At 42.3% G+C, this 26,481-nt stretch overlaps 2 protein-coding genes across 3 annotated transcripts; both read right to left on the bottom strand.

The window, feature by feature from the left end:
* Positions 1–497: 497 nt before the first annotated feature.
* Positions 498–6,381, bottom strand: soul5l (heme-binding protein soul5, like; the record flags this gene model as incomplete). The annotated part of the gene is made up of 7 exons (XM_083973016.1): positions 498–1,104; positions 2,129–2,292; positions 2,692–2,831; positions 2,917–3,037; positions 3,327–3,408; positions 5,113–5,172; positions 6,338–6,381. The coding sequence occupies 7 exons, from the start codon at positions 6,379–6,381 to the stop codon at positions 498–500; spliced, it is 1,218 nt and encodes a 405-aa protein (XP_083829142.1).
* Positions 6,382–7,723: 1,342 nt separating this feature from the next.
* On the bottom strand, positions 7,724–25,887 carry gpr108 (G protein-coupled receptor 108). Of its 2 annotated transcripts, none has more exons than XM_083980050.1 (18): positions 25,508–25,887; positions 23,772–23,894; positions 22,764–22,814; positions 21,653–21,744; positions 21,484–21,554; positions 21,157–21,359; positions 21,001–21,063; positions 20,811–20,912; positions 19,900–20,033; positions 16,624–16,699; positions 16,444–16,517; positions 15,558–15,675; positions 15,326–15,456; positions 12,159–12,202; positions 12,021–12,070; positions 11,500–11,583; positions 10,733–10,854; positions 7,724–9,723 (listed from the first exon to the last, which is right to left on the bottom strand). In XM_083980050.1, exons 1-18 carry the CDS (start codon positions 25,607–25,609, stop codon positions 9,636–9,638), a joined length of 1,728 nt encoding a protein of 575 aa, XP_083836176.1. In that variant the 5' UTR covers positions 25,610–25,887; the 3' UTR covers positions 7,724–9,635. The 2 variants fall into 2 exon arrangements, with proteins under 2 accessions (XP_083836176.1, XP_083836177.1); XM_083980051.1 differs by having other exon boundaries at positions 21,157–21,356.
* Positions 25,888–26,481: the final 594 nt, after the last annotated feature.

The raw sequence follows: 26,481 nt of genomic DNA, 5'->3' as shown, positions 1-26,481 counted from the left end.
ACAATAATAATAATTAATAATCTCATCAAAGTCCATTTACAAGAGTGGACAGAACACAGTAAAGTTCCCTCTGATATAATGGCCGACTGTGGTTAGTCCCAGCATTTGATTTATCACTGAAGTCCTACAGTATTAAGTCACTTTGTATGAAACTCTTCTTTCTCTGCCTTTTAGATTTAACACAGTAACGTTGAATGCTAACTTTCTAACTAATACACAGATCTTATTTAACTCTAAATGCAGCTGTATGGGTATAACCGCAGAACGACAAAGTGTACAGGCGTGTGATTGCAGATAACAGGAAGCTGCAGGTGCGAAGCTGTGACAGAAGAACATAGAGTGAAACACTAAGTGCCATAAAGGAGGAGTCGGTGTAACACACAACAGGAATAGAGAGAGATAAGGAAGAAGAGACCAGCGTGTCCGTCCATCACTCACATCGCCTCCCAACTGTTTTCCATGTTAATAAAGCTGCTCAAAGAAAAGATGGAGGCTCGTTAGTGAGCGTCGTCGTCGTCCTCTGGCTCCACCACGGGGTTACTGTCGGCTTGTGTGTCCACGGCGACGTGGGCCGTGCTGTTCCAGGGGATGACGACGGCGGCGTCGGACTGGGGCTCCAGAGACGGGCTCGCGGAGGAGACGGGGTCGGAGGAGTTGGTCGTGAGGTCCAGCAGGATCTGGGCGGAGGTCGGGGGGAGGCTGACCGCCGCCTCGGAGGGGACGTGGGACGACGAAGAAGAAGAAGAAGAAGAAGGGCTGGAAGAAGGAGGAGGAGCGTCGGACGTGGGGAGAGCAGCGGGCGTGTCGGACGGCGGCATCTCTGAAGAGGAGGAGGAGGAGGTGGAGTTGGAGTTGGAGGAGTTGGTAGATGTGTTCATGGATGTTGTGTTCAAGGATGTTGTGTTCAAGGACAGGTTGGCGGGGGTGAGTGCGGGCGAGTCGGACAGCGTGTGTGGGAGGGGCTCGGACGGAGAGTCTGTGGGCGAGGCGGTCAGACTCGGCCTGGGCGTGTGCGCGGGCGTCGGCTCCCGTGGGTCGGAGCACACCGGCTCTCCCTCGGCCACATACCACACCTCGTTGTGTCTGTTCAGCAGCTTCAAGGGACTAGACACACACACACAGAGGAAGGGTCAGAAAGATGAAGACAACAGAAGTTAAAGGGATAGTTCAACATTTTGGCAAATTGGCCCATTGCCATAACCCCTATAGTCATAGCAGTAGGTTCGTTACCTTTAATTGTCGGTGCAAGCTGTTTTTAGAACGGCGGAGCAGAGCCGTGAGCTGCTCAGAGCTACGCTACGGAGGCTCATGGGATTTCTTGGTTTCCCTCATCAAACTCATCAAATACACAATCCAACAACTCCAAAACGCTCTGGTGGACAAGTTGTGACCTGCACATTCACCACGCTATGAGATAATAACAGAACGTTACCAGAAGGAGTTGTTTTAGAGGCAAATTCATGCAAAACTGCTGATGCATGTTCCCGTTGGGGGCAGTTTTTCAGCAAACAGTCTCTGTATTTACCTCTAAAACAACTCTGTCTCGTAACGTTCTGTTATTATCTCACAGCATGGTGAATGTGCAGGTCACAACTTATCCACCAGAGCGTTTTGGAGTTGTTGGATTGTGTATTTGATGAGTTTGATGAGAGAAACCAAGAAATCCCATTAGCCTCCGTAGCGTAGCTCTGAGCAGCTCACAGCTCTGCTCCGCCGTTCTAAAAATAGCTTGCACCGACAATTAAAGGTAACGAACCTACTGCTAAAACTACAGGGATTATGGCAATGGGCCAATTTGCCTAAATGTTGAACTATCCCTTTAATGATGTGCTTGTTTTTTTTCTTTAATCATATAAAACTGTAATTCATTTTTAATCTGCACAGAGATCTGGACTTGCATCAAAAAGCTGATTTTTGATGGTTGCAGGATTTTTAAGTGAGTCAGTTACCATGGTGATGCTGATACCTCAATATGAGGAGGCTCTGAGTTGTTTTGTGCTTTGTGCACCTAGATTTGGTTGCATGTTGTTGAGCCATGGTCCTCTATGTCAATCAACCTGACCTCCAAATATCACACGTACAACAATCTGAAGAACTGAACATGAGGCAGTGTTACAGTAGGTCATACCTGTCATAGCCGACTCCATAGTGGTAGCTGTGGTTGTAGGAAGCGCGGACTCTCTCCAGCTCTTTGGTCAGCAGGTGGGCGTGAAGCCTGGAGGTCACCGACAGCATCCAGCCTCCGTAGCTCCTCACGTACACGTCCATCTCTGGCATCTCGGTGAAATACAGCTGCAGCAGGGACACAGACATGACATCAGCAAACAGGAGGAAACTCAGAGCAAATACATGTCCTCACTTAGCATCATTACAGAAGAAGGACGTTTCTTTTCCGGCTCAGATGCATAAATGTACAGCTGTTTATAAACTATAGATTATGAAAATGAAATCATCGGACAGACACAGGGCGGAAGCTCTGACACCTTCATGATGCAGCAGTGTCTAATTCTGTCCTGCTGAGTGCACTAAATCCTGTCCGTCCATCATTGATCTAAAAGCAGAAACCACTAATCAAATTACACACAGATAACAGGAAGATAATAGCACTTGACTTTCCATGATAAGCAAGGGCACACAGCTCTAACACACACACACACACACACACACAGAGATCATCTTTCCCACTCTCACCTTGTCGTTGGTGGGAGCAGGAGGTTTGTCCTGGTAGGCTGCCGGCAGCGGGAAGTTCAGCGTGTAGATCGCCGGCTCCCACATCTTGGTTTCCTCTGGGATCTTCACCAGGACGGGGGCGGTCATCTCCATCTGGACGCCTGTCGACACACACACACACAGAATAACACACACATAAAAAACAAAACAAACACACTCTCCTGAGGCTGACGTCTCTCTCCTCACCTCTGTCGTTGGCGCCGGTGATGTACTGGAACAGCCTCCTGAACGCCATGGCTGCTCCCACGCCCATGAAATAGGCCTCGGCATCTGTTGACACCCAGCGAGTGGGGCTGTAGTGTCGCACCTGAACGCATCCAGACCGCAAAGAGAAGAGAAGAGTGTGTGAGAGGTACAGTATATACAAATACAATACAAATTTATTTATAAAGCACTTTTAAAAACAACAGCGTTGACCAAAGTGCTGTACAACAATAATGATAAAAGACACAGACAATTAGCATAGATTAAAAAAGCACAGATTAAAACACAAAAACTTTAAACCAATTACATATATTATAGCCTATATATAATTATTATATATTATATAGCAGGCCATGTGTGTGTAGACTGTAATGTACTTTGGGTTGGCTCACCTCGTACTCATCTGTTTTGCAGACGAGCTCATACTCCAGACACTCCTTTGACTCGGTGCAGAAGCTGTTGTTGGTGCTCGGTCTGTGACAGAGTGATGCCGGAGTCAGAGTTTTTATTATTCAGTAACAACATGTGGCCAAAAAGTCTGTGGACGACCCTTAGTGAAATTTTTTGGATGGTTTTTGTGGAGAAAATTTGCAGAAGACCCGCCCAAACATTTAGAGACGAACTGGATCTTGACTTTTTATGCAAATAGAAAATATGACGGAAACAACTAGGCACGCAGCTCCGTACTGGTACAGCCAATAACCATAATGATGATAATGCCAAGTAATGTTTATCCGGTATATCGTTTAGCAAACATGAATGAATGATCATAAAACACAAATTACAGCTGTGGTCGATGAAAGTATCAACTGGGCTGATTTTGTTGAACCGGAAAGAGGCAAACCCACTCACCATCTTACACAATGTGGAGGAGAGATGCTACGCAACACCTTGCATTGGAAAAGCTCAGACGAGAGTTTCCACAAGGCTTGGCGATCCTTTATAGAGCTAGTTGCTGGTTAGTCTACTAACTCTCATTCCCTTTTTTCAACTAGCCTACTTACTTTCTACCATGTAAACTGTACGGTTCTATTCTTACAAATGAATGAATGACTCACAGTAAATGAAAAATGTATAGGTACCACTGTGGTAATTTTATAAATTGCTTTTTTTCTCTCTCTCTGTTTATATTCCTTGTCTGCGTGCTGTTTTATTTACTTTTTTCCTTCCTTGTGGGTTGTACTGTGAGTGTTTTATGTGGGATAAACCAAGCCAGAAGGCTTTTCAAACTTGAAAGTATCAATTGGTAAAAAAAAAAAAAAATGGCATGATGCAATTCATTGCTGAGGAGAATGCTGAGGCCTGTAGCAAATTTTATAGTATTTCATCACCTAGTTTTCCAAAAATGTCAATTTGACAGTAGAGGAAAGGTCATGAGACAGTGTTAAGGTACATCCTCTGAGGACTGTGAATGTCAATACAAAATTTGGTGCCAATCAAACGAGTGGATGTTGAGATAAATCACTGGATATCAACCTGCTGGTGGCGCTAATATCTGCCATTAAAGTCAGTAGGATAACACCTCTGGGGACTACGAATGGTGATTCACAAAAATCTATTTGGCTGTAGATACTTTAAAGTCTGGACCAGGGTGGTGGGCCGGCCAGCAGCATCGCTATGAATCAGAATAAAGCCCACAGAAAACGACTGAACTTGAAGATGCTCCCTGAAGATGATACACTGATGTGGTTTCTCTGACACTTGGAGATTATTCAGCAGCAGCAGCAACAACAGGCGGCTCTGTTTACAGCTTTGACCTTGGAACAACAAGCGGAGGTCCCTGTTTCCCGAGGCTCCGCCCAGTGGTCAGAGGGCACCGCAACTCCCTTTTTAAATACAGAGAGGGGGGCACATGACAATGTAATGCCTTGTTTGCTGAAAGTAACATCTGGTAACTGTATTAGTGCTGGATCATTCTCACTAATCCTCTTGTGGATGAATGGGGAGAGAAATTCCTGCAACCAGGTTCCAAGATCTGGTTAAAAGCCGTCCTGTCCAGTTAGAGCAGCAGATTAACACCAACGATCGCAGGAGAGCTAGGTCTCCAACTGGACCACCAGTCCTCTGATTTAATGACCAATGCACTCTGTTTACATGTTTAGACAATGTATATTAGGAGGATGTCCACATACTTTTGGCATTTTAGTACTATTTATCTATTAAAAATGATCATCTTACCCAACACTCCCTTCAGCTGAAACCACTAGGGCCAAAATCGCAAACGCTGAGATGAAAGCCCTGAGGAAGGACACACACAGAAATCACAGATCATTATTTCAAACTCTGCTTATTGTAGTTACATTAGAAATAAATAACTGGCATCAGAAATGAGACAATATTCAAGCTAACAGAGTGGATATTAGGGAGTAGTTAAATGTTATTCCTATTTCAAAACAAAGGCCTACATACATTTCCTATTGCATTGTGCCACTGAAGGCTATATGGCACAAAAACGATAAAAAGGGGGAAAAAATTGGCGAGTAAATTTGGATTTTTAAAGGTTTTCTCAGCTCAGCTCTGTGCTGCAATCTGCTGTGCACTGCAGCCTTGAAATGGGACACGTTTCCCTGCTGTTAATGCACCGCAAAGAGGAGAGAGAGACGGAGGGAGAGAGAGGGAGAGATCTGCTGCATCATCTTCTCAAAATCAAAGGCGTTTCGAGGTCATGGAGGAAAAGCAATCAATAGCTCATTACACCTCCTGATCAGCATCAACACCTTTTAGACTGGTTTATTGAAAAAAAAAGAAGGAAAAAAAGAGAGAAAGAAATCCAGATTAAAGGTTTAGACTACTGAGAAGGAGATGAAGGTTAATTAAAATGGATAAAATGCTTTAATATGATGCAGCCAAACACCAACAGTCCTGTTTCAAACCTATTTGTATTTCTGCACCGGTGTAGCAGCAGCCTGTTTATTCATGCTGAGAGGAAAAAGCTTAAATTTCCATGCACGTATCACCGATTAACACTGACTCAGAAAAAAAAAATCAACTTCACCTGTGCATGACGCCGCAGAAAAGTCGACCAAAAAAACCCCAATAACCATCAAACATTTCTGGATTTCCCTGCATAATATCTAGATAAAATGTAAAATATAATATAGCAATATACTCACATATCTAATCTTGTCCCGGCCCCGCTTGTGTGTCTTTTCCACCTGCCAGGGGAGGAGCGGGGAGGATGTGATGGAGACTGCGGACTGCCGGTGGACTGACTGACTGCGGACTGTCTGCAGTGAGCACCGACCGACCGGCGTCCGCGTGCGGCTCACGGGGAGGGAGGGGCTGAGGCTGAGGCTGGCACGAGCGAGCCTGCTGCTGCAAACTACTGGAGCGAGCAACACTGGTGGATAGATGATAGGCTACGTATGTGCCTATAATAATAGTGTTGGTACTGGGAGTTCACCTCCAGCGCTGCAGCACCGAGCCCATTGAAGTCTGGTCCGCCATCGAGTGACATCATACTGCACTGACGAAGGGAGTGCGTTTAAATTTAATAGCTATTGTCCAGATATGAGCAAATTATCATGATGATCTAGGATAATATGTTTGCATATGAACAATAAGATACAGAAAAAATCAAGCTATTAAGATTTTGATGAAGGACCAAAGAAGTTCTGCAGTTTCTTTTAACTGAAATTATTAAATAATTGACATCTTCAAATAAATTGAAACCTGTTAAGGATAGGGTGAAGGATTAAGGATGTAGATTAAGGATTTACAGCTCATCAGCCATTTGTTTCAAGTTTAACCCAAATTAACCTAGAGGCTAATTGGAGGAACAAAGCTGTGAGCCCCCAAAAAAACTCATTATCTAGCTACTATACAACCATTTATTTTAACATTAGCCTATATGTTACATTTAAATATTATTTAATTTGTGGGTTTTGCTATTAGCCAACATTAGCAGCTGTTTTACTTAATGATTGGAGCTTAAGCCATTGTTGCATTTATAGGCTACCATCTGGGCAGGCTGGATCTTACTGACTCGCTATCGGAAAGTGATAATCCAGCCAGACCGAGGCTAGCTGGTTAGCATGCTAACTTATAAGTATCAAGTATTAAGTAAGTATTAAACGGGAAAAAAGAGTCAACACTGGTATCAGTTCAAAGCATAAGAGCAAAAGAGAGAAAGTAACAGTTTTAAGTTTAAGTTAAGTTTCCTCTAACCTGATATAGCTAAACAACTATTAATGTAGCACAACTTATCTGAACATTTTAAAATGCTAAACAATCAATGTAGGCTACTATTATGGAAGACTGAGCAACATTTTAATTTTGTTTCAACAGACTCAATTAGTCAACTTCTTGTGTAAAAATGACAAATTATGATTTTGTGTATTGATCTAGGCTACTTGGATTGGGTCTAGTGACTTCATAGGTTTTCGTTGTTTAGTCTCGCTAACACATAATCCCCTACAAAACTATGACATATTATTTTACAGTTCAGCTTCTGTATGGATGAGGCTCATTAGAAATTAAACATTCATTTTGTTCTGTTTGGACTGTAGTGCCAGTGGCCGTTAAGCCGCCTCCTGACTGTAGATTCATTAGTTTACCAGACAGATATTAGATTGGTATCGATTCTCTCGGCATGAAAATGAATAAATGGATTTTGCAAAATGTGGAACTATTCCATCCATCATCCATCATCCATCCATTAACTATACAGATTATCCATGTCCGGTGTCAGAAAGCTGGCCGGAGAGTAGACAAACCCAGACAGATGGAAATATTTCTTGTAGATATAAATTCAAGACAAAATACACACAAGAGCTGAATTTGAGACCTTTCCAGAACACCAGCTTTATTGTGACAGTTCACACAGACAGCCCCTCTGTAACAAGCACAAAACCTTCTTCACTCCTCCTGACCGGTTTTCCTGACCGTTAACTCTCGTCTTCCCAGGTCCGACTGGACGCCAGAGCCACAGAGACACATCGACAACAGTCTGTAAACACCGCAGAGCTCGGTCTTCTGTGTACGTACGAGTGTCTGTGGTTAAATCTCAGTAGTCTTTCCTCATTTCCTCACATTTAACTCTTCCTCCGCTCCGTCCGTTAAAGGAATCTAAAAAAAAATCTCATTGAAACTGAACTGAACCTGCGTCGTCACTGTCGGAAACACACACCGTCTATAAAGCTCCTATGCTGTTCTTATGAAAGTGTTATGTGCCTCCTTTTGTATCAACAGTCTTCTTCTGTAAATTATTTACACAAATGGCCATCTAACCTACTTGGTTGCACACCTGTCTGATCTTTCATAAACCAATAGTCATCAATAATAATAATAATAATAATTAATAAAACAAGCTTCACATCAAGAGCAAAAAAAAGAAAAAAGGAAAAAAAAAAGTTAAAACCAAAAAGAGCAGTCGAACTCAAAAAAATTATCAGATAGGTCACTTCTCTGCCCAGACTGGCACAGCATGGCCCGAAAAAAAAAGAAAAAAGAAAACAAAAACAAGGCCATCATTGAATACGAGTGGGGCCACTGCTCTGGTTGTTTTAACAGACTGATCCAAAAAACCTGTTTATCCATTAAGAAGAAGGTCCACACACACGTCGTCGCCATCTGGGCTGAATTCACAGAGAGTCAACCTCAACCACTAAAGCTAAATTACAGCAGCGGTCCATATGAACGGACTGGGGAGGGAGGGAGCATCGCCTCCCCAACAGAAACAATAATACTGAAATATAACATTTCAATATGCAGTTAAGTCCATATATTGAAATGCACAACCCCTCGTTCGTCCGTGTATATTTCAATATATAAATCAAACATATAAGAAAAGGGTAACATATACTGTACTGCGTCGTGTTGTTGGTGGTGGTGGTGGTGGTGACGTTGTGGTTGTGTATTAACTGATGGGACGTCGCTGGTCCCAGAACAGTGGGGACAGAGAAACAACATGTTAATAAGACCGTTGCCTAGATTTTTAATACATACTGATGATGATTATTAGCCTTTTACCTGAGTACGGGCTAGTTTATCTCCAAACAAACGGCGGGGGGGGGGGGGGGGGGGGGGGGGGGGGAAGCAAAAAGTTGTGTTCAAATCTTGTGTTGTCTCACATTCACACACACACTTGTACTCACAACACACACACAGACACACACACAAGAAGGTACGACTAATAGTCTCGCAGAAGTACCGTTTTAAATAGCCGATATAAACACACCCGAAAGAGGCAAGTCTTTCTTTAAAATGATAATTATAATTATCTTTGGAGAGAAAGAGAGAGAGAGAGAGAGGGAATTGTAAATAAACATTAGAGCTCCTGTCCATTTCTCCGTTCGTCCGTCCACGCGGCAGGAACTCGTCTCCTCCTGAAACCTTTCACAGTTTCTGGGCGGAGTGTTTTTTTTTTAGGAAATGGGAGAGGGTCCGACAAAAGTTAGTGTGTTTTTTTTTGTTTTTTCTTCTTCTTTTTTTTCTTTTTTGCATAGCCAGACTGTGGTCACGCCTCCTGTCTGGGAGGGCGACCTTTTATTTTTTTTTTTGAAACCCTTGAAACCACAAGCGTTTCAAAATGATAGCTGTCAATGTGGGTGGGTGGGTGGGTGGGCAGGCGGGCGGGTGAGTGGGTGGGTGGGGGAGCCTTGGTCCATGTGCACCCCCCTCCCCCCTCCTCCTCCTCTCTGTACCAGCTGGCCTGGGGGATGTTCAGCGGGTCCCTCCCGTAAGATTTCCCGGCTTCCTGCTCACAAGGTGGACTCTTTCTGGCGCTCGCGTCCGTTTGACGTCTTCTTCACTTTGGAAATTCCCTCCAGCGCTCCGGACTCAGTCACTCTGGACACAGGGAGGAACAGGAAATACTGTTACCGTTTGTTTTTACTTTTATCAGTCTGTGTCTCTCCAATGTGTTAACCCTAACCCCAGATAAATGTCCATGAAGCAACTTACAACAATACACAGCAATATAATGTAACTGTGATTGATCACTTCAAAAAAACAGAACAGAAAAATCTAAAAATGGGCAGAGATTTTGATGCATATTAATGGTACTTAAACTTAAAGGGATAGTTCAACATTTTGGCAAATTGGCCCATTGCCATAATGTACTGTATATAGTCATAGCAGTAGGTTCGTTACCTTTAATTGTCGGTGCAAGCTGTTTTTAGAACGGCGGAGCAGAGCCGTGAGCTGCTCAGAGCTACGCTACAGAGGCTAGTGGGATTTCTTGGTTTCCCTCATCAAACTCATCAAATACACAATTCAACAACTCCAAAACGCTCTGGTGGACAAGTTGTGACCTGCACATTCACCACGCTATGAGATAATAACGTAACGTTACCAGACAGAGTTGTTTTCGAAGCAAATGTAGAGACTGCTTGCTGAAAAACTGCCCCTGACTGGAATGCACATCAGCGGTTTTGCATGAATTTACCTGTTGTTGGATTGTGTATTTGATGAGTTTGATGAGGGAAACCAAGAAATCCCATTAGCCTCCGTAGTGTAGCTCTGAGCAGCTCACGGCTCTGCTCTGCCGTTCTAAAAATAGCTTGCACCGACAAATAAAGGCAACGAACCTACTCCTAAAACTATAGGGATTATGGCAATGGGCCAATTTGCCAAAATGTTGAACTATCCCTTTAAAGCCTTAATAAAAGTCAAAGGGTCATGAAGCTGTAAATTAGATTATTTCTGCTGTATAGTTGAGCATTTTCAGTAAAGTGACTGAATCAGAGCCAACCTCTAGTGGTCATTTGAGGAACTCACTACTGTCATTGAAAACTACCACAGGAAAACTACTAAATGGAAGTCGTTGTGGCTTGATAAAAGTGCGTCTGCTGCTTACACTTCATCCATCTCGACGTCCTCCTCGTCCTGGGGCAGCTGCAGGTAGGGGTTGTTGGATGCAGGTCTGAACTTGTAGCCCGTCATCACAAAGAAGATCAGAGTGGACACCTCCACCAGGAACTGAGGACACAGGAGAGAGAGAGAGAGAGAGAGAGAGACATAGAGGACGGTGCTCAGTGACAGAGGGAGGACAGATTATTCATCTGAAAGCTCCAATAAAAGATGAATACTGCAGCTGTAGCTCAACAACAACTGTCAACAACCTCCAGCTACTTTTAATCTTCAACCTTGTTTTGTCCCTGGTTCATGCACTGTTGCTGTTTTCTGTTTTTTTTATTTGCTATTATATCTGTCATTGTTGTCAGGGATGCTGTTAGTGGATGGAATTGCTATTATTTTTTCTTACTTTCTGTAAAAAACAAAAAAAGGAAACATAACTGTCGATTGTTAATTTCCCTGTTAAGCGATCGGTTTCCCAATAAACATATGTGAAAGAAATACAAGAGTGTAGCCTCAGTCTGCAATGTTTTCTCTTTCCAGTAATGCTAAGATCTTATCAAACCCTTTTAAAAGCAATAAAAACGCTCTGTGTTTGCATACACACATAAAAACCTCTCAGCACAATCATGCTCAGTCACTGCTGAGTCAGAGTGAGCGACAGGAAGTCTTTGACCTTTTTTTTTTTTTTTTTTTACAAACAAGTGCTCAACAAAGTAGTGAAGTCAGACTGTTGTTGTACTTTGTTGTCGCTTGTTGTCGTCTTACCTCATAGCACCACTGCCACTGGAAAGGCGTCGTGACCTTGAGCAGGATGGCTATGATCCTCGTGAAGTAGATATAACACACAATCTAAAACGAAAAGAAGAAAAAAAAGAAGATTTCATTAATTAATGTGGATTATTTTTGATCAGTTAGCATCTTGTTAACGGTTTGTAAAACTTTAGTACAATGACGTATTATCAGAGCGGTCACACAGTGTGCGGTTGTTTGTGAAGTCTTTGTTCTGGCTCTGCAGCAGTGACTCTGCTGAATGAGAAACATGGGGGGGTGGAGGGGGTGTGTGTCGGTGCCAAACACCGTGACTCAGTATAACTGGTGATAAACACATTTAGGCATCATTCATCACCAAAAAGAAACCTCAGTATTAAACGTTGAGTTTCAGTCTGAGGGGATCAAACTGCCAACCCCTCGGTCTGGTCGGCCAAGTTTAAATTCACTGGTGATCCGGTGACGGTCCGATCTCTGACAGAGGGCGGGGCGGAAAAAACTGCTGAACTCATTCTTACCATCACGTAATAATGCCGGAAGAGCTTCAGCTTCTCCAAATTCATGGCAGCTGAAAGACAAATGGACCAAATATTAAAGATAAAAAAAAACATCAACATAAAAAAAGTTTTATGGCTCCAACAGATCAGGATTCTCACCTTTGCCGTCGGTGCTTGAAGCTTCTTGTAGGTGACGGATAGACCTGTAAACACAATTAAGTGGTGTTTGAAAAACAGCTGTAACAATTAATTAATTGATTACTGTCAGAAAATTATTGTTCTGATAATAGAATAATGATTCAAATAGTTTTTAGACTCAAAATGCCAAATACTTCAGTTTGGTTTCGTCAGACTTTTCTGCCTCTGTCTTTTCATATCACAACAAACTTACTACTAACTCTACGTATAGGGAAAAGGTTGGACTGACACTTATTAAACTTCTTATGAAAATATACAATTGATAATTTGTTGCAGTCATACTCAGGGATGCAAATGGGTCAGGACCAAAAAAGAGAGGAATTGTCGTGGGGGGGGGGGCTCACCATTAACAATATCACAGAAAAGTCTATTTCCAGTAGTTCAACCCCAACCAAGTATTGAGTGCATATAGATGGACAGTTTTCAGAAGGCCAACATTTCTATATTAAAAATGCTTTAAAAAAATAAAAACCATTGCAATATTTCAATTTTGGAGATACTGATTTTTAGGTCTTCACTGAATGTTAGTCATAATTATTACTATTAAAATAAACTGAAGAAATAAAGACATGGGATTTAACATCCCATTCAGTGTGTAATGGACATATAGGCCGATATAATGTGTTAGTTTCACTTTAATTGAACACATTCTACATCGCGGAGGCGACGTATCTCCTTCACCGTAGAAACGGGGCAGAGCTCCGTGGGAGACACCTGCCTGACACAGCAACGGACATGCACGGGGGGGGAAACGGCGGCGCCGTCGCACCGAATGCACGCGGATACGCGCCGCTTTGGGTACCGAGCGCGCACGTCGCGTCTACATTGGAGGTGAATAGGAAGGCTCTGGGACTGATTGACTGTGGACCACCACCAGTCTGATCAGGTCCATCACAGCACAGCAGCTGCAGCTCTGCCCCGCTGTCACATGACGCATATCAGCGCAATCTGTTTACATTAAACCGACATCAGGAGAATAATGAGAATTATGATTAAAAAATATATATATTTGTTTCGAATTTTGGCCCCTGGATCATGATTTTTTTGGGCGCATTCTTGGTAAAAAAAAAAAAAAAATCCTCTAAAAAAAAGACAGTTGGGATGCATAATGTGTCTCATAACAGTATACTGTGCGTCGTTACCATGGTTGGTGAGAGCAGAAATGTTGTTGTAGGCCTGTGCATATTCTCATTTGTCCAGGTCATAGTATTTCAAAGGAGGTTAAATCGAAAGCAACTGGACTTATACTGAGTCTCCACACCAGATAGTTGGACCAGTCCCAGCCTGGTCAGATGCTACATGAACTGATGAAGCCTCTTGGATGAGAGGTGAAACGTCTTCCTAGACTTTTTTTTCAAAGGAGGTTAAATCGAAAGCAACTGGACTTAGTTATAATAAGTAAATAACTAAGTCCAGTTGCTTTCGATTTAACCTCCTTTGAAAAAAAAAAAAAAAAAATTGTTGTAGTGAAAATAGGCGGGCTCGTGAATTTTTTTTTGAAACGAGTGAAAACGAGCGCTAATTCGCTTATCTCGCGTATCTCGCGTTTGGTTGCGCGTAAAAGCTCGCGCGAAAAAAAAGCGTTCCTCGTGTTTGAGTGGGAAGCCCCTTTGGGTCTTCCCACCAAACACGATGAAATAGACGAAGACGCGAAGGTCCCGTCGCCATAAAAGAATCGGGTGTATTGCGTCGCAAAAAAAAAAAGTCGCGTCTACCGCGTCTCGCGCCTAATCGCGTCTTTGCGTCACGGCCTTTTACACCGCGGACGTAACGAATAAACGGTGACGGTGTGAACCAACAACATAGAACAGGACCAGACGTGGCGTTGTTTCCTCTTTTCACCGACAGCTCCACTCTCCCTTACTTACACAACTACTGTTATTGTTGAGGCCAGAGGATTGTGGGATTTGTAGTTTTTGACCAATCGCAGGTTGTGCTCTTTCTTTTTTGTGATTTTCCTGGTTCACACATGTTTTGTTTTTTTTTAGGGGCAAATGCGAGCGAAATGCTCGCCCATGGTGGGCATACGAAAATTTAAGAGCTGTCTTATTTAAGTCTTGAACACAATAATTCAACAAATTTAAGACATTTTAAGGCCTAAAAGTGTGTAATGGACATATAGGCTATAACCAGAGACAACCATGAATGAGTTCGCCTCAGTTTCACGTGATTGTCACTGTCAGCCTGTTAGAAAAACATTTTACTGACCCCAGCTGAGACCCCCCCCCCCCCCCCCCCCCCCCCCCAGCTGAGACGCTGAAACCCCCCCCCCCTCCCAAAAACAAAAACTCTTCGGATCTGAACGATTCACACAAGTCACCTAATTGGTCATGAAAAAAGCGAGTTTCGCTTTTCGGCGCGCTGTTTGCATCCCTGCATACTGTGAACATTTATGTTATCTATCAATTGTTAAAAGGATAGTTCAACATTTTGGCAAATTGGCCCATTGTCATAATCCCTATAGTCATAGCAGTAGGTTTGTTACCTTTAATTGTCGGTGCAAGCTATTTTTAGAACGGCGGAGCAATGCCGTGAGCTGCTCAGAGCTACGCTACGGAGGCTAATGGGATTTCTTGGTTTCCCTCATCAAATACACAATCCAACAACTCCAAAACACTCTGGTGGACAAGTTGTGACCTGCACATAGTCCTAAAACTATAGGGATTATGGCAATGGGCCACTTTGCCAAAAATGTTGAACTATCCCTTTAAATAAACGTGCATGCATGGTCAATGTAACATTTTTCATTTATCATGAACAAATGTTGGAATTTATACCTGAAAGATTTCAGTACAAACTTAAAGTAGTCAAACAGAAATGGATGAGTTTGACTTATTTCAACATGCAACTACAAAACAAGAACAGGAACAAACAATATTCAACAATACACAATATACATCGACTTGGCCTGTAACTGGCTGTCGATGCCTCTCGCACATCATCATAGCTGCAACCTCGCATTATTTATTGTCTGCTGGCAATCAACCACTTACTGCTGCCAATAAGCTCTATCGATTCTTTCCTGCAAAATGCATCGAAAATGGGTTTTCTGGTCCCGGACAGAACCCAAAGTGCTCCGTTAGACAGACCACACACACACACACACACACACACACACACACACTGACCAGACAACAGGGAACAGGATGGCTCCGCAGCAGATGAGGTCGACCAGGAAGAGGATCTCCTTCCACAGGTAGTATTCACTGGATCCCTCCTCTGTGGACTCGATGATGATGTAGGCGACGTTAGCCAGCACCTGGAGGAGGGAGACGGGCGGAGCAGGTCACCAACAGAAAACCACTGACTGTGAAAACCATCACGCATCTGAAACACACACACACACACACACACACACACCTGCAGGGGGATGACGATCATGAAGATCTTCTTCTCCTTGTCAGACAGGATGTATTTAACGAAAGCCCAGCCGGTGCCGATCAGGGCCAGAGTGATGAACAGCAGAGCGCCTTTCAGCCTGGAGAGCACACACACATCCACACACACACACACACACTCAGGTCAAACATGTATTCAAGTACATATGAGAGGTTAGTGCTACTTCCCTCTCAACATTGTTAGCTGATCTTACAATCCTGGAAATCCTAAAGGGCTACTACGTCCGAAATGTGGCTGAGGGAGCTGGGAAACGTTATTACACTTGGAGAAAACCTGGAGCATTATGACTGCTAAGGAGGAAATCTTTTTAAAAATCTGGCAACCTTTTCTTGATTTAATGTCTAGAAGCTGTCGGAGCGCTAATCTGTCACTGTGCCATTATGTCGGTAACACTTTATAATAAGTAGTCTACACACTATTAAGCATTAATTAAGCATTAAATACTGAATTCATCATTTATAACACATGGATACTCATTAGTATGTAGTTTATAAACACAGTTTTACTCATAGAGTTAGAGTTAAGCACTCATTGTATTATAAACTACATACTAATGAGTATTCATACTTTATAAATGAAGAATTCAGTGTTTATTAATGCTTAACTAATGCTTAATAAGGGGGGAAATGGAAAAAAAATGCTTAATAGTGTGTACTTATTATAAAGTGTTACTCCTTTGTCTTATGTCCTGTTTGTCACATGTCAAAACCCTGTACTGTTCTGTGTAGCACCACCAACTATTGTGAATATGTATCTATTCCTTTAAAACAATACAAATAAATAGACACACACACAAAAAAACTCATACAAGGAGAGTTCATCATCTCCTGGAGGAAGCTGCACTTACAGGTGAGTGATGTAATACATGACGGCCCAGCCTTCAATGGTGTGGCCCTCGATGTTGATGAAGTGGTAGTTGATCTGAGAGACACGAGGAGAGAGGTTTCATTCAGAGGGGAATAATTAAAGAAACAACAAAAGCCAAACCACAAACATTTACACGAGGATGTGATGATGTTGTACTTACACTGTGGAAAACCAAGGAGGTGGACTTGGTGAAGGCCAGAGCGGCCATCAGCCAGTGGATCTTAAACACGCTGTACCTGCAGACACATACAGGGAAACACAATTAAACTGTATCTGTTACAGAAAAGCAGAGTGTGTTACAGTGTTTACCAACTCATTATGGGCTAAAATTCTCATAATAAACCAAAAAACCTGTTTTCAGTCTCATATGTAACAACAGATCTCTAACACTGTAATTTGTGCCGTCATTGTTTGGTTACTGATTCACTCAGTCCTTACTTTAAACATCACACACACCTCTTATGTGTGTGTGTGTGTGTTCACTGGTCAGTCACAACGTGTAATCACCTCACCACAAATAGAGAGTAATTCTGCGTGAAACACTGAACCATTATAACAGCAATCTGCCGAGCTGTGTGTCTGCTATTAGAGGTGATGGAGACAACACTGAGCCCTGAACACTCCCACAGTCCTCACTCTGACCATTATGAACCATGAGCCTGGTGCATACATACAGTGTATTTCAATGCATAGAGATGTTCTTTACAACATTCATTTTTAGTGTGATCCAACATTTGCAGTTTATTTTACTGGGTCACTGCTGCTCCAAACAAGAGTCAAGACTTCACAGCAGATATTTGTTTGCTAATTGAACCAGTGTGTTGTTAAGAGACTGGAAGATGGTGCAAATGTCACCAAACACACTGTAGCAGCACCAGTGACGCAAACAGCCGACACAGTACGGCCTTGTCCTCGTGAAAACAGAGCTTCACCCAAAACGATCTTTTTGTTTGTTTTGAATTTTTTTTTCCATAAACACGGCGTTGTTTCAAGAAATATCTGTGTACACTGAAAACACTGAAAACGACTCAAAATGCTGTGGTAGATACACCAGGCCTGTGTAGCGCTGCCACATATAAACACCAAAAACAGAGAAGACGACGGAAAGTTCCCCCGCTGTGTTCAAACTAAACATTATAAGTTGATTAAATATTAACTGGGAATCGTGTCAGTGCGAATATGATGATCGATGATGATTTAACGGGCGTGATTCAGCCACACTGTCTGAGGGAACGAGAGTAGGCAGCGGTTGTTGTTGTTGTTACGTTGTGTCCATAGACTGGAACGTCCAGCGGTGTGGCTCAGGTTACAGGGGAGAGCGGCGGGAGGTATGACATCATTGTTTCTCAAAAAGATCCGTTTTGGGCGTCCAGATAAAAACGCTGGGGTGGCGCTTTCAGATTCTCCCAAAATACCGTTCTCACCCCCTCAAAACCCTGTTTCTGTCTGGACGAAACGCCGAAACGATAAAATACTTATGCGGATTTATTAAATCTGTATTAGTGTGGACTGGCTCTATAGCTGTGCTGAGCTTTGATGTGAACCTGTAGGTGAAAGGCAGCGTTAAAACTAGGGATGGGAACGACACAGGATTTGGAATATCGATTGTCGAGGCCCATGTGTCGACTTTTTGTCGAATTGTCGGCCCTTTTTTAATTACGTGCTTTTGTTGCGATTTATTAACGCTGCTGTCAGCACGAGCGTTCGCATTCGGTTTCTTTTCTTTTTTCCGTGCATGTCCGCGGTCCTCTACGAAGAATGCAACCATTGCATCCACCTGTTTTGCCCATGGTTTTGCCCTTTTTGCGGACCCGCACTCATCATCAACAGCGCACCATCACCTAGACTGCAGGGAGCCCGGACAGCTGATCTCTTGACTCTGTCGCCTGTCAGCATGCGCACACGCTCCCGTCTAGTGTTGTCACGATACCAACATTTTGGTACCGGTATCGGTACCAACATGTTTTTCGATACTTTTCGGTACTTTTCGGTACTTTTCCACATAAAAAGAGAACACAAAAAATGTCATTATTGGCTTTATTTTAATAGAAAAAATTTGGACCATAAAACAGGAAATCAGTAAACAGTTACTGCTGCTGCAGGATTAACATTCCATCTATATTAATCTGAACTCTTCCTAAATTAAAAAATGTCTGTTTAAAAATGAACATCAACTTGTTTTCTTTGCATTATTTGAGGTCTGAAAACACTGCATCTTTTTTTGTTATTTTGACCAGTTGTAATTTTTGGGAGAAATTGTTATCAGTAGTTTATAGAATGAAACACAAATGTTCATGTTACTCAAACATACACCTATTGTTTCCCATATGTAGACCAAATTGATTCTGTTCCCCCCACCCCCATCAACGCAATATCGTTCCGTTAATTCATCTCTGCTTCGCCGTGCTCACTCACTCACAGAGAGAGAGAGAGAGAGACAGAGAGAGAGAGAGAGAGAGAGAGAGAGAGAGAGAGACACAGAGAGAGCATGCAGCCAGTGGTGATCCGCGGTAAAAACAAAACTTATTAACGAGGCTGTGGCGGCCGTCTCTCTCTCACGCGCGGCGCACACACACAGACACACACACAGACACACAGACAAACACAGGCACATGGACAGGTGGCGCTGTAACGGTAATGATAAAAAGCACCTTGCTTCGTTTGTGACTCGCTCTCTCGCTCCTCCGGCTCAAATTACAATGCGGCGACTTCACGCGGCGACGTCACCGCTGCTGGCGGCGCAGAATGAAAGTACCGGTCCCATCTAAGCGCAGTATAGTACCGTTTTAAATGCGTTAGTACCCCGGTACCAATCTAGTACCGGTATACCGTGCAACCCTACTCCCGTCACATGTGAAGCAGAATGAGGGTCAAGTAGCTATCCCATTTAGAAAAAGTGGATTTGTTTAATTTAAAATATTTTATTTCATTAGGGGAAAAGTGGCACTTTCTGCTGTTTATTTGAATAGGAAATATTGAAAGACAAAATGCAATTTACACATGGAAATCCCACAAGCCCCGCCCCCTCGACATGTCGACACTCTATTTTATTTGTCGAGGGGAGCATGTGTCGATTTGTCGACAAAAAGTCCCTAGTTAAAACAGAAAAGTGTCCTTTTGTGTTGCATCTGCTTCATACTGTAACAGAAGCCACTTGTTCCACCTGATCAGCCAATCAGAGGAGCAGTAGAGAGAGATCTGTGGAGCATTTGTTTTTGTTCTGACTTTTAATTTCCTCGTTCATCCAGTCAGATGTGTGGTTGCTCTTTGCATTTAGCTCAAAGGCCAAGAAGCTTGTGGTAAACGAGTAGGTCCTGTTTTCATGATGCTGCTGTGAGAAGTTCACAGGATGACTCGGCATGAGGAAGCTGTGAAATTCCCTTATACGGAGCAGACACATGCGTTGTTGTTGTTGTCGTGTTGTGTCGGTACCTACCTGTGTTTCATGAGTGTGTACACCCAGATCAGAGCGGCGAAGAAGAAAACTCCGGCCATGAAGATGTAAAGACGAGACAGAGGGATTTCTGCTGCAGACAGGAAACCACCTGGGTTCTTCTCCGTCACTTCCACCTGCACACACACACACACACACACACACACACAGACTCGAGTTTAACAAATGCACACACACCTGAGCACTAGGCCTGTCACTTTTTAGAAAAATTAGGTTCAAACGAATAACGAATAACCCATAAATTTGAATACCTCGCTGTGTTTTATTTTGAAAATGGTTTTAGTTTTGAAAATTGACCGGATTCTCTGGTTGTTTCATGTTTCACTTCCTGAAATGTTGAACCAGCTTACAAGACAAAGGAAAAGAAAAGAGAATAACAGTGTGAGGGTCTTTTTCTAGGAGGGTAAATACGTCTAATAAAGAAAAGAATCTCTGGGCATTTTTGTTTGTCATGTAATACAAGGATTTTTTTTGTATATTTTGAGTTCATTCTTCCATCCGTTGATGTGGGGCTTTCACCTTGGGGTATTTGCGCCTATGAATAAAATGTTTTCTAAATGGGATTAGCCGAGAGGAAACTGGCTCAACTTCTCAGCACTTTGCGGCACTATGGGATTTGTAGTTTTTGAACGATCGCAGGTTGTGATCTTTCTTTTTTGTGATTTTCCCGGTTCGCACATGTATTTTTTAGGGGCAAATGCGAGTGAAATGCTCGCCCATGGTGGGCATAAGAAAATTTAAGACCTGTCTACAATTATTTAAGACTTGAACACAATAATTTTAGGCCTAAAATTTAGACTTTCAATTTTTTGACTTTTTTAGACTTTACTGATGATTGACAGCCCTATTGAGCACACACACACACACGATGAGCACAAACAGACTGGACTTACAGTGAAGGAGTAGGGCAGCTTGACCGCAGGAACCCTGTTCTTACAGTAGTGGAACTTGAGGCTGTACATCCCCTGGGCCAGTAAACCCACCACCATGCGGAACTGAGGGAGGAGGTAGAGACAGTTAAAACAAAGCAAATATTTCTGCACATTATATATTTAAATAAATATTTAAGGAAGGTGAACTCACACTGAAGTTGTAGGAGTCGTTAATTTTCCCCAGAGCTAAAGTCATTTTCTTGGTCTTCTCCAGCTGAAAGCAGGAGGAGATACGAAGCTGATTTCATCATCGACGCACACGGACGATAATAACAATGTGACACAGAAACACAGAAACACGTCTTACATTGAATTTATTCTCCTCCTCTGTTTTAGCTTCTACTGCAGCTTTTGGTTCTGGTTTATCTTGAGTCTTCGGCTCTGGTTCTTTCTTATCTGGAGCCTCGTTCACCTCTGGCTTCGCTTCCACTGGTGCTGGTTTTGCTGGATCTGGTTTTACCTGAGCTGGGTCACCAGCTTCAGGAGCATCCCTGGTTTTCCTCTGCACTACTGAACACACATCAATGGAAGTTAAAAAGTTGTTCTGGTGATTAAATGTGTTGACAAAATAATAGCAGTAAAACCCTGAATGGCTTTGTAAGATGTGTGAAGTGTCAACAACACACACACGGACCTTTTGCTTCTTCGGCCTTTGGCTTCGCTATCAAGACGTTGTCTCCGGCGTTGATCGCTTTCATGGTGACGCTACGAAAACAAACCCCAAACGCAGCATGCAGTCAACTTTCACATGAAGTTGTGGTGGTACACACTTTTAATACATAAACACACACACACACACACACCTGAGGTTGTTGATATCAATCAGGAAAAGAATGAGAGGCTCGTTATTGGTCGAGTCTCTGAGGCTGAGCGGGCACGCTTCTGTCTCCTCCGCCTGCAGACAAGAAATAAAATACAACTCACGGTCACGTTTGAACACCAGAGAACATCTCAACACTTCCTCTATGAGGCAGCATTGATTATCTGATCAATTATCTGATTGACTGATTATCTGATGGCAATAGTAACTTTATTCATACAGCACATTTCAGACACAGAGTCGTTCAAAAGTGCTGCTCATAAAATATCAACATATAGTATCAAGACAGGGACATCCCTATGTTCCCCACTCATCCAAAAAAGCCAGGAAACAAAGCAGTAGCATTAAAGGGATAGTTCAACATTTTGGCAAATTGACCCATTGCCATAATCCCTGTAGTCATAGCAGTAGGTTCGTTACCTTTAATTGTCGGTGCAAGCTATTTTTAGAACGGCGGAGCAGAGCCGCGAGCTGCTCAGAGCTACGCTACGGAGGCTAATGGGATTTCTTGGTTTGGTTTCCCTCATCAAACTCATCAAATACACAATCCAACAACTCCAAAACGCTCTGGTGGACAAGTTGTGACCTGCACATTCACCACGCTATGAGATAATAACGGATTATTTGATTAACGGTGTATTTGATGAGTTTGATGAGGGAAACCAAAAAATCCCATGAGCCTCCGTAGCGTAGCTCTGAGCAGCTTGCGGCTCTGCCATTCTAAAAATAGCTTGAACTATCCCTTTAATATGTTTTAGGGTTGGGGTTAGGGTTTTCTCTGTATTGTGTTCCATTGTGTGTGTTTAGAGACGTTAAAACAACATATTAATGCTACTGCTGTGCTATGTTTCCTGCCTTTTTTGGATAAGTGGGGAACATAGATACGCTCCCATCAAGACAAAAAAAGTACAGTCACACAAGAAAAGAAAGTTTTAAAAAATTATATATAAATTATATAAAACATAACATAAATAAATAATTGAACAATCAGTACTTCAGCACATGTGACAAAGTTTTCCTCCAAGCAGCATGACAACTACAGTAGTTGATTATGAATGAATCCTGCAGAGATATTTATGAATGGATAAACTCACTGTGTAGGTCAAGACTCCTGTCACACGTGACCTGGAGAGGCTGAATCCAACCTGAAGAGAAACGTCATAAATTCAGTCAATAGGTCCAAAACCAACATCCACACTCCATATATCATAAACATGAGAGCTCCAGGTGTTAGAAATCGACTAATGCTGGCCAAGGAGAGATCAGCATCAAAACACTACAGATGAAACAATTCATCCCACAAGCTTAGAGGGGAATTAATTATTGGTTTTAATTAGAGGTTATTCTGCTGGTGATGCACTTGGCTGCATTAAATTGAAAAGGTATTTTTTTTCTATTCTAAGAAAATGGACAGTAATTGGGAAAATGTATATGAATGGAGCACCACCCTTAGTTATAACCTCAGTAATAAATCAATAAAACTGTATTTGTAGAGCACTTCTCATACAAAGAAGCAGCTCCAAAGTGCTTGTACATGATAACAATAATAAACAGAAAGAACATTTACACACATGGACAAACACACACTCGCATTAACACACAAAAATTAAACTACTGAGGAAGTAATAAAGTGATACGGCTTATTTAAAGGGCACTTGACTGACAGTGTCAACAGCATCATCATTATCAACTTTGTGAATACAGAATTTATGGCAGAGCTGTTAACTACTAAGCAAACAGTGGTGTAAAGGCATCTCAGTTTACACTTCCATCTGCGACTGGTTTTTTGTTTCTCGACTGCAGGACATTTGCATCACGAATTTGCTTATATTTACTTGAATTTCTCTTTCTCTTCCCTGCACCACTTGTCTGTGACACAGTCCACCCCTATACTGCTTAATATTTAGTGAAAACTAGGGTGATTTCATGCTTATCATGTGGAAATATGTTATTATTTAATTCAAAAATAAAAAGCAACACATAAGTAAGCTGCAGTGGGTTGCATTTAGATATTTTCACCTCAGGAAATTCATCCTTTGTTGTTGCAAACACCTGCACAGACAATTCAAGCAAAGGCCCGTGAACAACAAACACGTGTTTACCGGGAAAAGGGTGTAGTTGACTGGCTGTTCACTGTGGAAGCGCAGAGAGGTCAGGTTCACATCCAGAGTCCCGTTGGCATAAAAACCAAAGTTGTTGAGGTCGACTTCAAAACGAGTTTCATTCTGTGAGGGCAGAAGAGGAGGGAGAAAAAAAGGGAAGAGGTTGAGCAGCTGTAGCAACGTCTTCACTTCACAAATAGCCTCCTAACATCCTCATTATGACTTCACCTCAAAGCAAGCCTTACTTTACAATGTCACAACAGGACGCCCCTGTGTGGATCACCGTCTGTCACTAAAGATAATTAACCACCAGGGACCCCTCCAGGAAAATACCTTTGGGGACCCTTGTGCCAGAAATATACACAGAAATTGCCATAAAAGCATCAAACATCAATTTTTTTTTATTTTTTTTTACATAAACCTCATTAGCCGCTTCAGCTCTGCTCAAAACTACCAAAAGTTTAATCATTTTCAAAAGGTCAAACAGTAACAACAACATTGATTTCATTGTATTGTATAGCCTAACATTTTGTACACTTTGCACTTTTTTGCATACATTTCTGAAACCACTTCAGCTCTGTTCAAAACTACCAAAAGTTTAACTGTTGTTATTAATGGAAGAACAAACAAACAAACACAAAAGTTGAGACATTGCTAGTGATTAGAGTCTTGTATATGTCAAAAAGCAATAACAACATTGATTTCATTGTATTAGTATTTCTTATGTGGTGTCAGATCCTAAAACTCAAACCCCACTTGTTTAACATCACCTTTTCCCTCTGCTTTAATTGCACTGTCTAATTTTAACCTGTTTTTAATCTGGTGTACGTCTTGTGGTTTACTTTGCACTTCTTTTATTTAATGTAAGGTGCCCTTGAGTGACAAAAAGACGTCTATGACATAATTATTAATAAAAAACTATAGAATCATCCTACATCAATCTTTCTTGCTGCTTTTTTGCATACATCTCTTAAGCCAGTGGTTCTCAACTGGTGGGTCGGGACCCAAAAGTGGGTCGCGGACAGCTGGTCAAAAAAGTAAATAATATTTAATGCACATCTGATGTTGGACATGTCTTTTATTTTGAAAAATAACTTATTTTGAAAGGCACAGGAGACACGTGAACACATGCAGTTGTAATGCTCCTCCTCGGTTTCTTATTATTTGCTCCATTTGCTCTGAATGCAAAGATATCAGTTTCTTATTAATGTGGCCTGAATGCAGGGAAAATACCTTGTTTTGTGGGTCTTTATTTTGTGCAATTTGTTATTTATTCACTTTTGAGAACATGCTCTGAATGCAGAGATGCATTAGAAGTCAAATATATCGGTTTGTTGGTCTCCATTTTGTGCAGTTTGATATTATTTTATTCACTTCCGTACATGCAGTTGTCATGGTCCTCCTCAGTTTCATTCATTTGCTCTGAATGAGTTTTTAAAGGCTTAAAACAAATTCTTGGTTTGAATTCTATAAAAGTGGGTCGCGACCTAATGACCATGGGAAAATGTGGGTCCCAGAGTGAGACTAGTTGAGAACCCCTGCCTTAAGCCACTTCAGCTCTGCTCAAAACTACCAAATGTCCAATCATTTACAGGATTTCAACCCTTTAAATGCCAGCTTGAACGCGTGATGCCACTCGTTTTTATTCAACAACAGCTTGCCACTCTGCGTTAGCTCCGAAGCTAAGTAGCAGCACCGGTGCTAACTGGCTTCGGGAGCTGAGATAGTCGCCTTACCTCCAGTGTGAGCTTGTGTATCCTCGCTGTGCACACGGACAGCAGCATTAGTAGTAAGTACGCAGCCAAAACAACACATCCTCTCGGTGCCGGAGGTGCCATCACCGGGCGGTAGCAGCGGCTAACAACCCCTGCTGCTGCTAACGGTAACTAACGCGCTAACGTTAGCTAGCGACAATCCTACCAGATGGATGAAGAGCGAGCTGGATACGAGTCTTCACAGTCTACGAGGTGAGCTAATTTTATTTCCTTTAGTTCATTTGTTGTCAAATGTTGTCAAATCATAACCACCGATGTTACGTTTTCCGATTATTTTGTGCTTTCATCGCGCAAGGTAACAGTCAGCAGCAGCTAGCTTAGTGGTAAAAGACTTCGCTTCCTGGTCTGTACTCCTGAACAAAACATTGAACAAGGTGAGGACGAATACGTCACACGCTGCGACCTCACGTCCGCTGCCAGTGACGGAATGCAACATGCAACAGGCGATATCGCGCAGTAGAAGCTTGTAAATAGATGATAATTATGTTAAACAAAATAAATTACGAAAGCGAGAAGTTAATCACAGAAGCTCGAGACATAAAAAAGTTATCTGTTGGTTAAACAACGGAGTTTTTAACTTCTGTCATCTTGGCTAAACCTTGAATTACTTGACCTAGTTTTTGGTCATGTGGTTTGTGCGGCTTCATGTGACTGGACTCTCCCTCCACGTCGTATGAAATCTGCCAGCAGAGTGAGCAGACATCAAACTCGCTGGACACGTGGAACTTAAGTTGTTGTTTATTGATGTATGGTTTTGTATATGACGACGGGAGAAAGATATTGACAAAAACTTTAGTTTTTATATTACATTGAGCACCTGTTCTGGATGAGGCATCATTTGTAAAGCAGTGTAGCCTAGTAAATCAGTTATTATTACATAGTAAAAGCAGAGACGTGTAAATCAATTGTTCTGGTGTCTGATTGTGGCAAAGTCT

This window comes from Trachurus trachurus (genome assembly GCF_905171665.1).
Source record: "Trachurus trachurus genome assembly, chromosome: 1".
NCBI classification, from domain to species: Eukaryota; Metazoa; Chordata; class Actinopteri; order Carangiformes; family Carangidae; genus Trachurus; species Trachurus trachurus.
The sequence above is the reverse complement of the archived record's forward strand: the minus strand, read 5'-3'. Positions and strand labels throughout refer to the sequence as shown.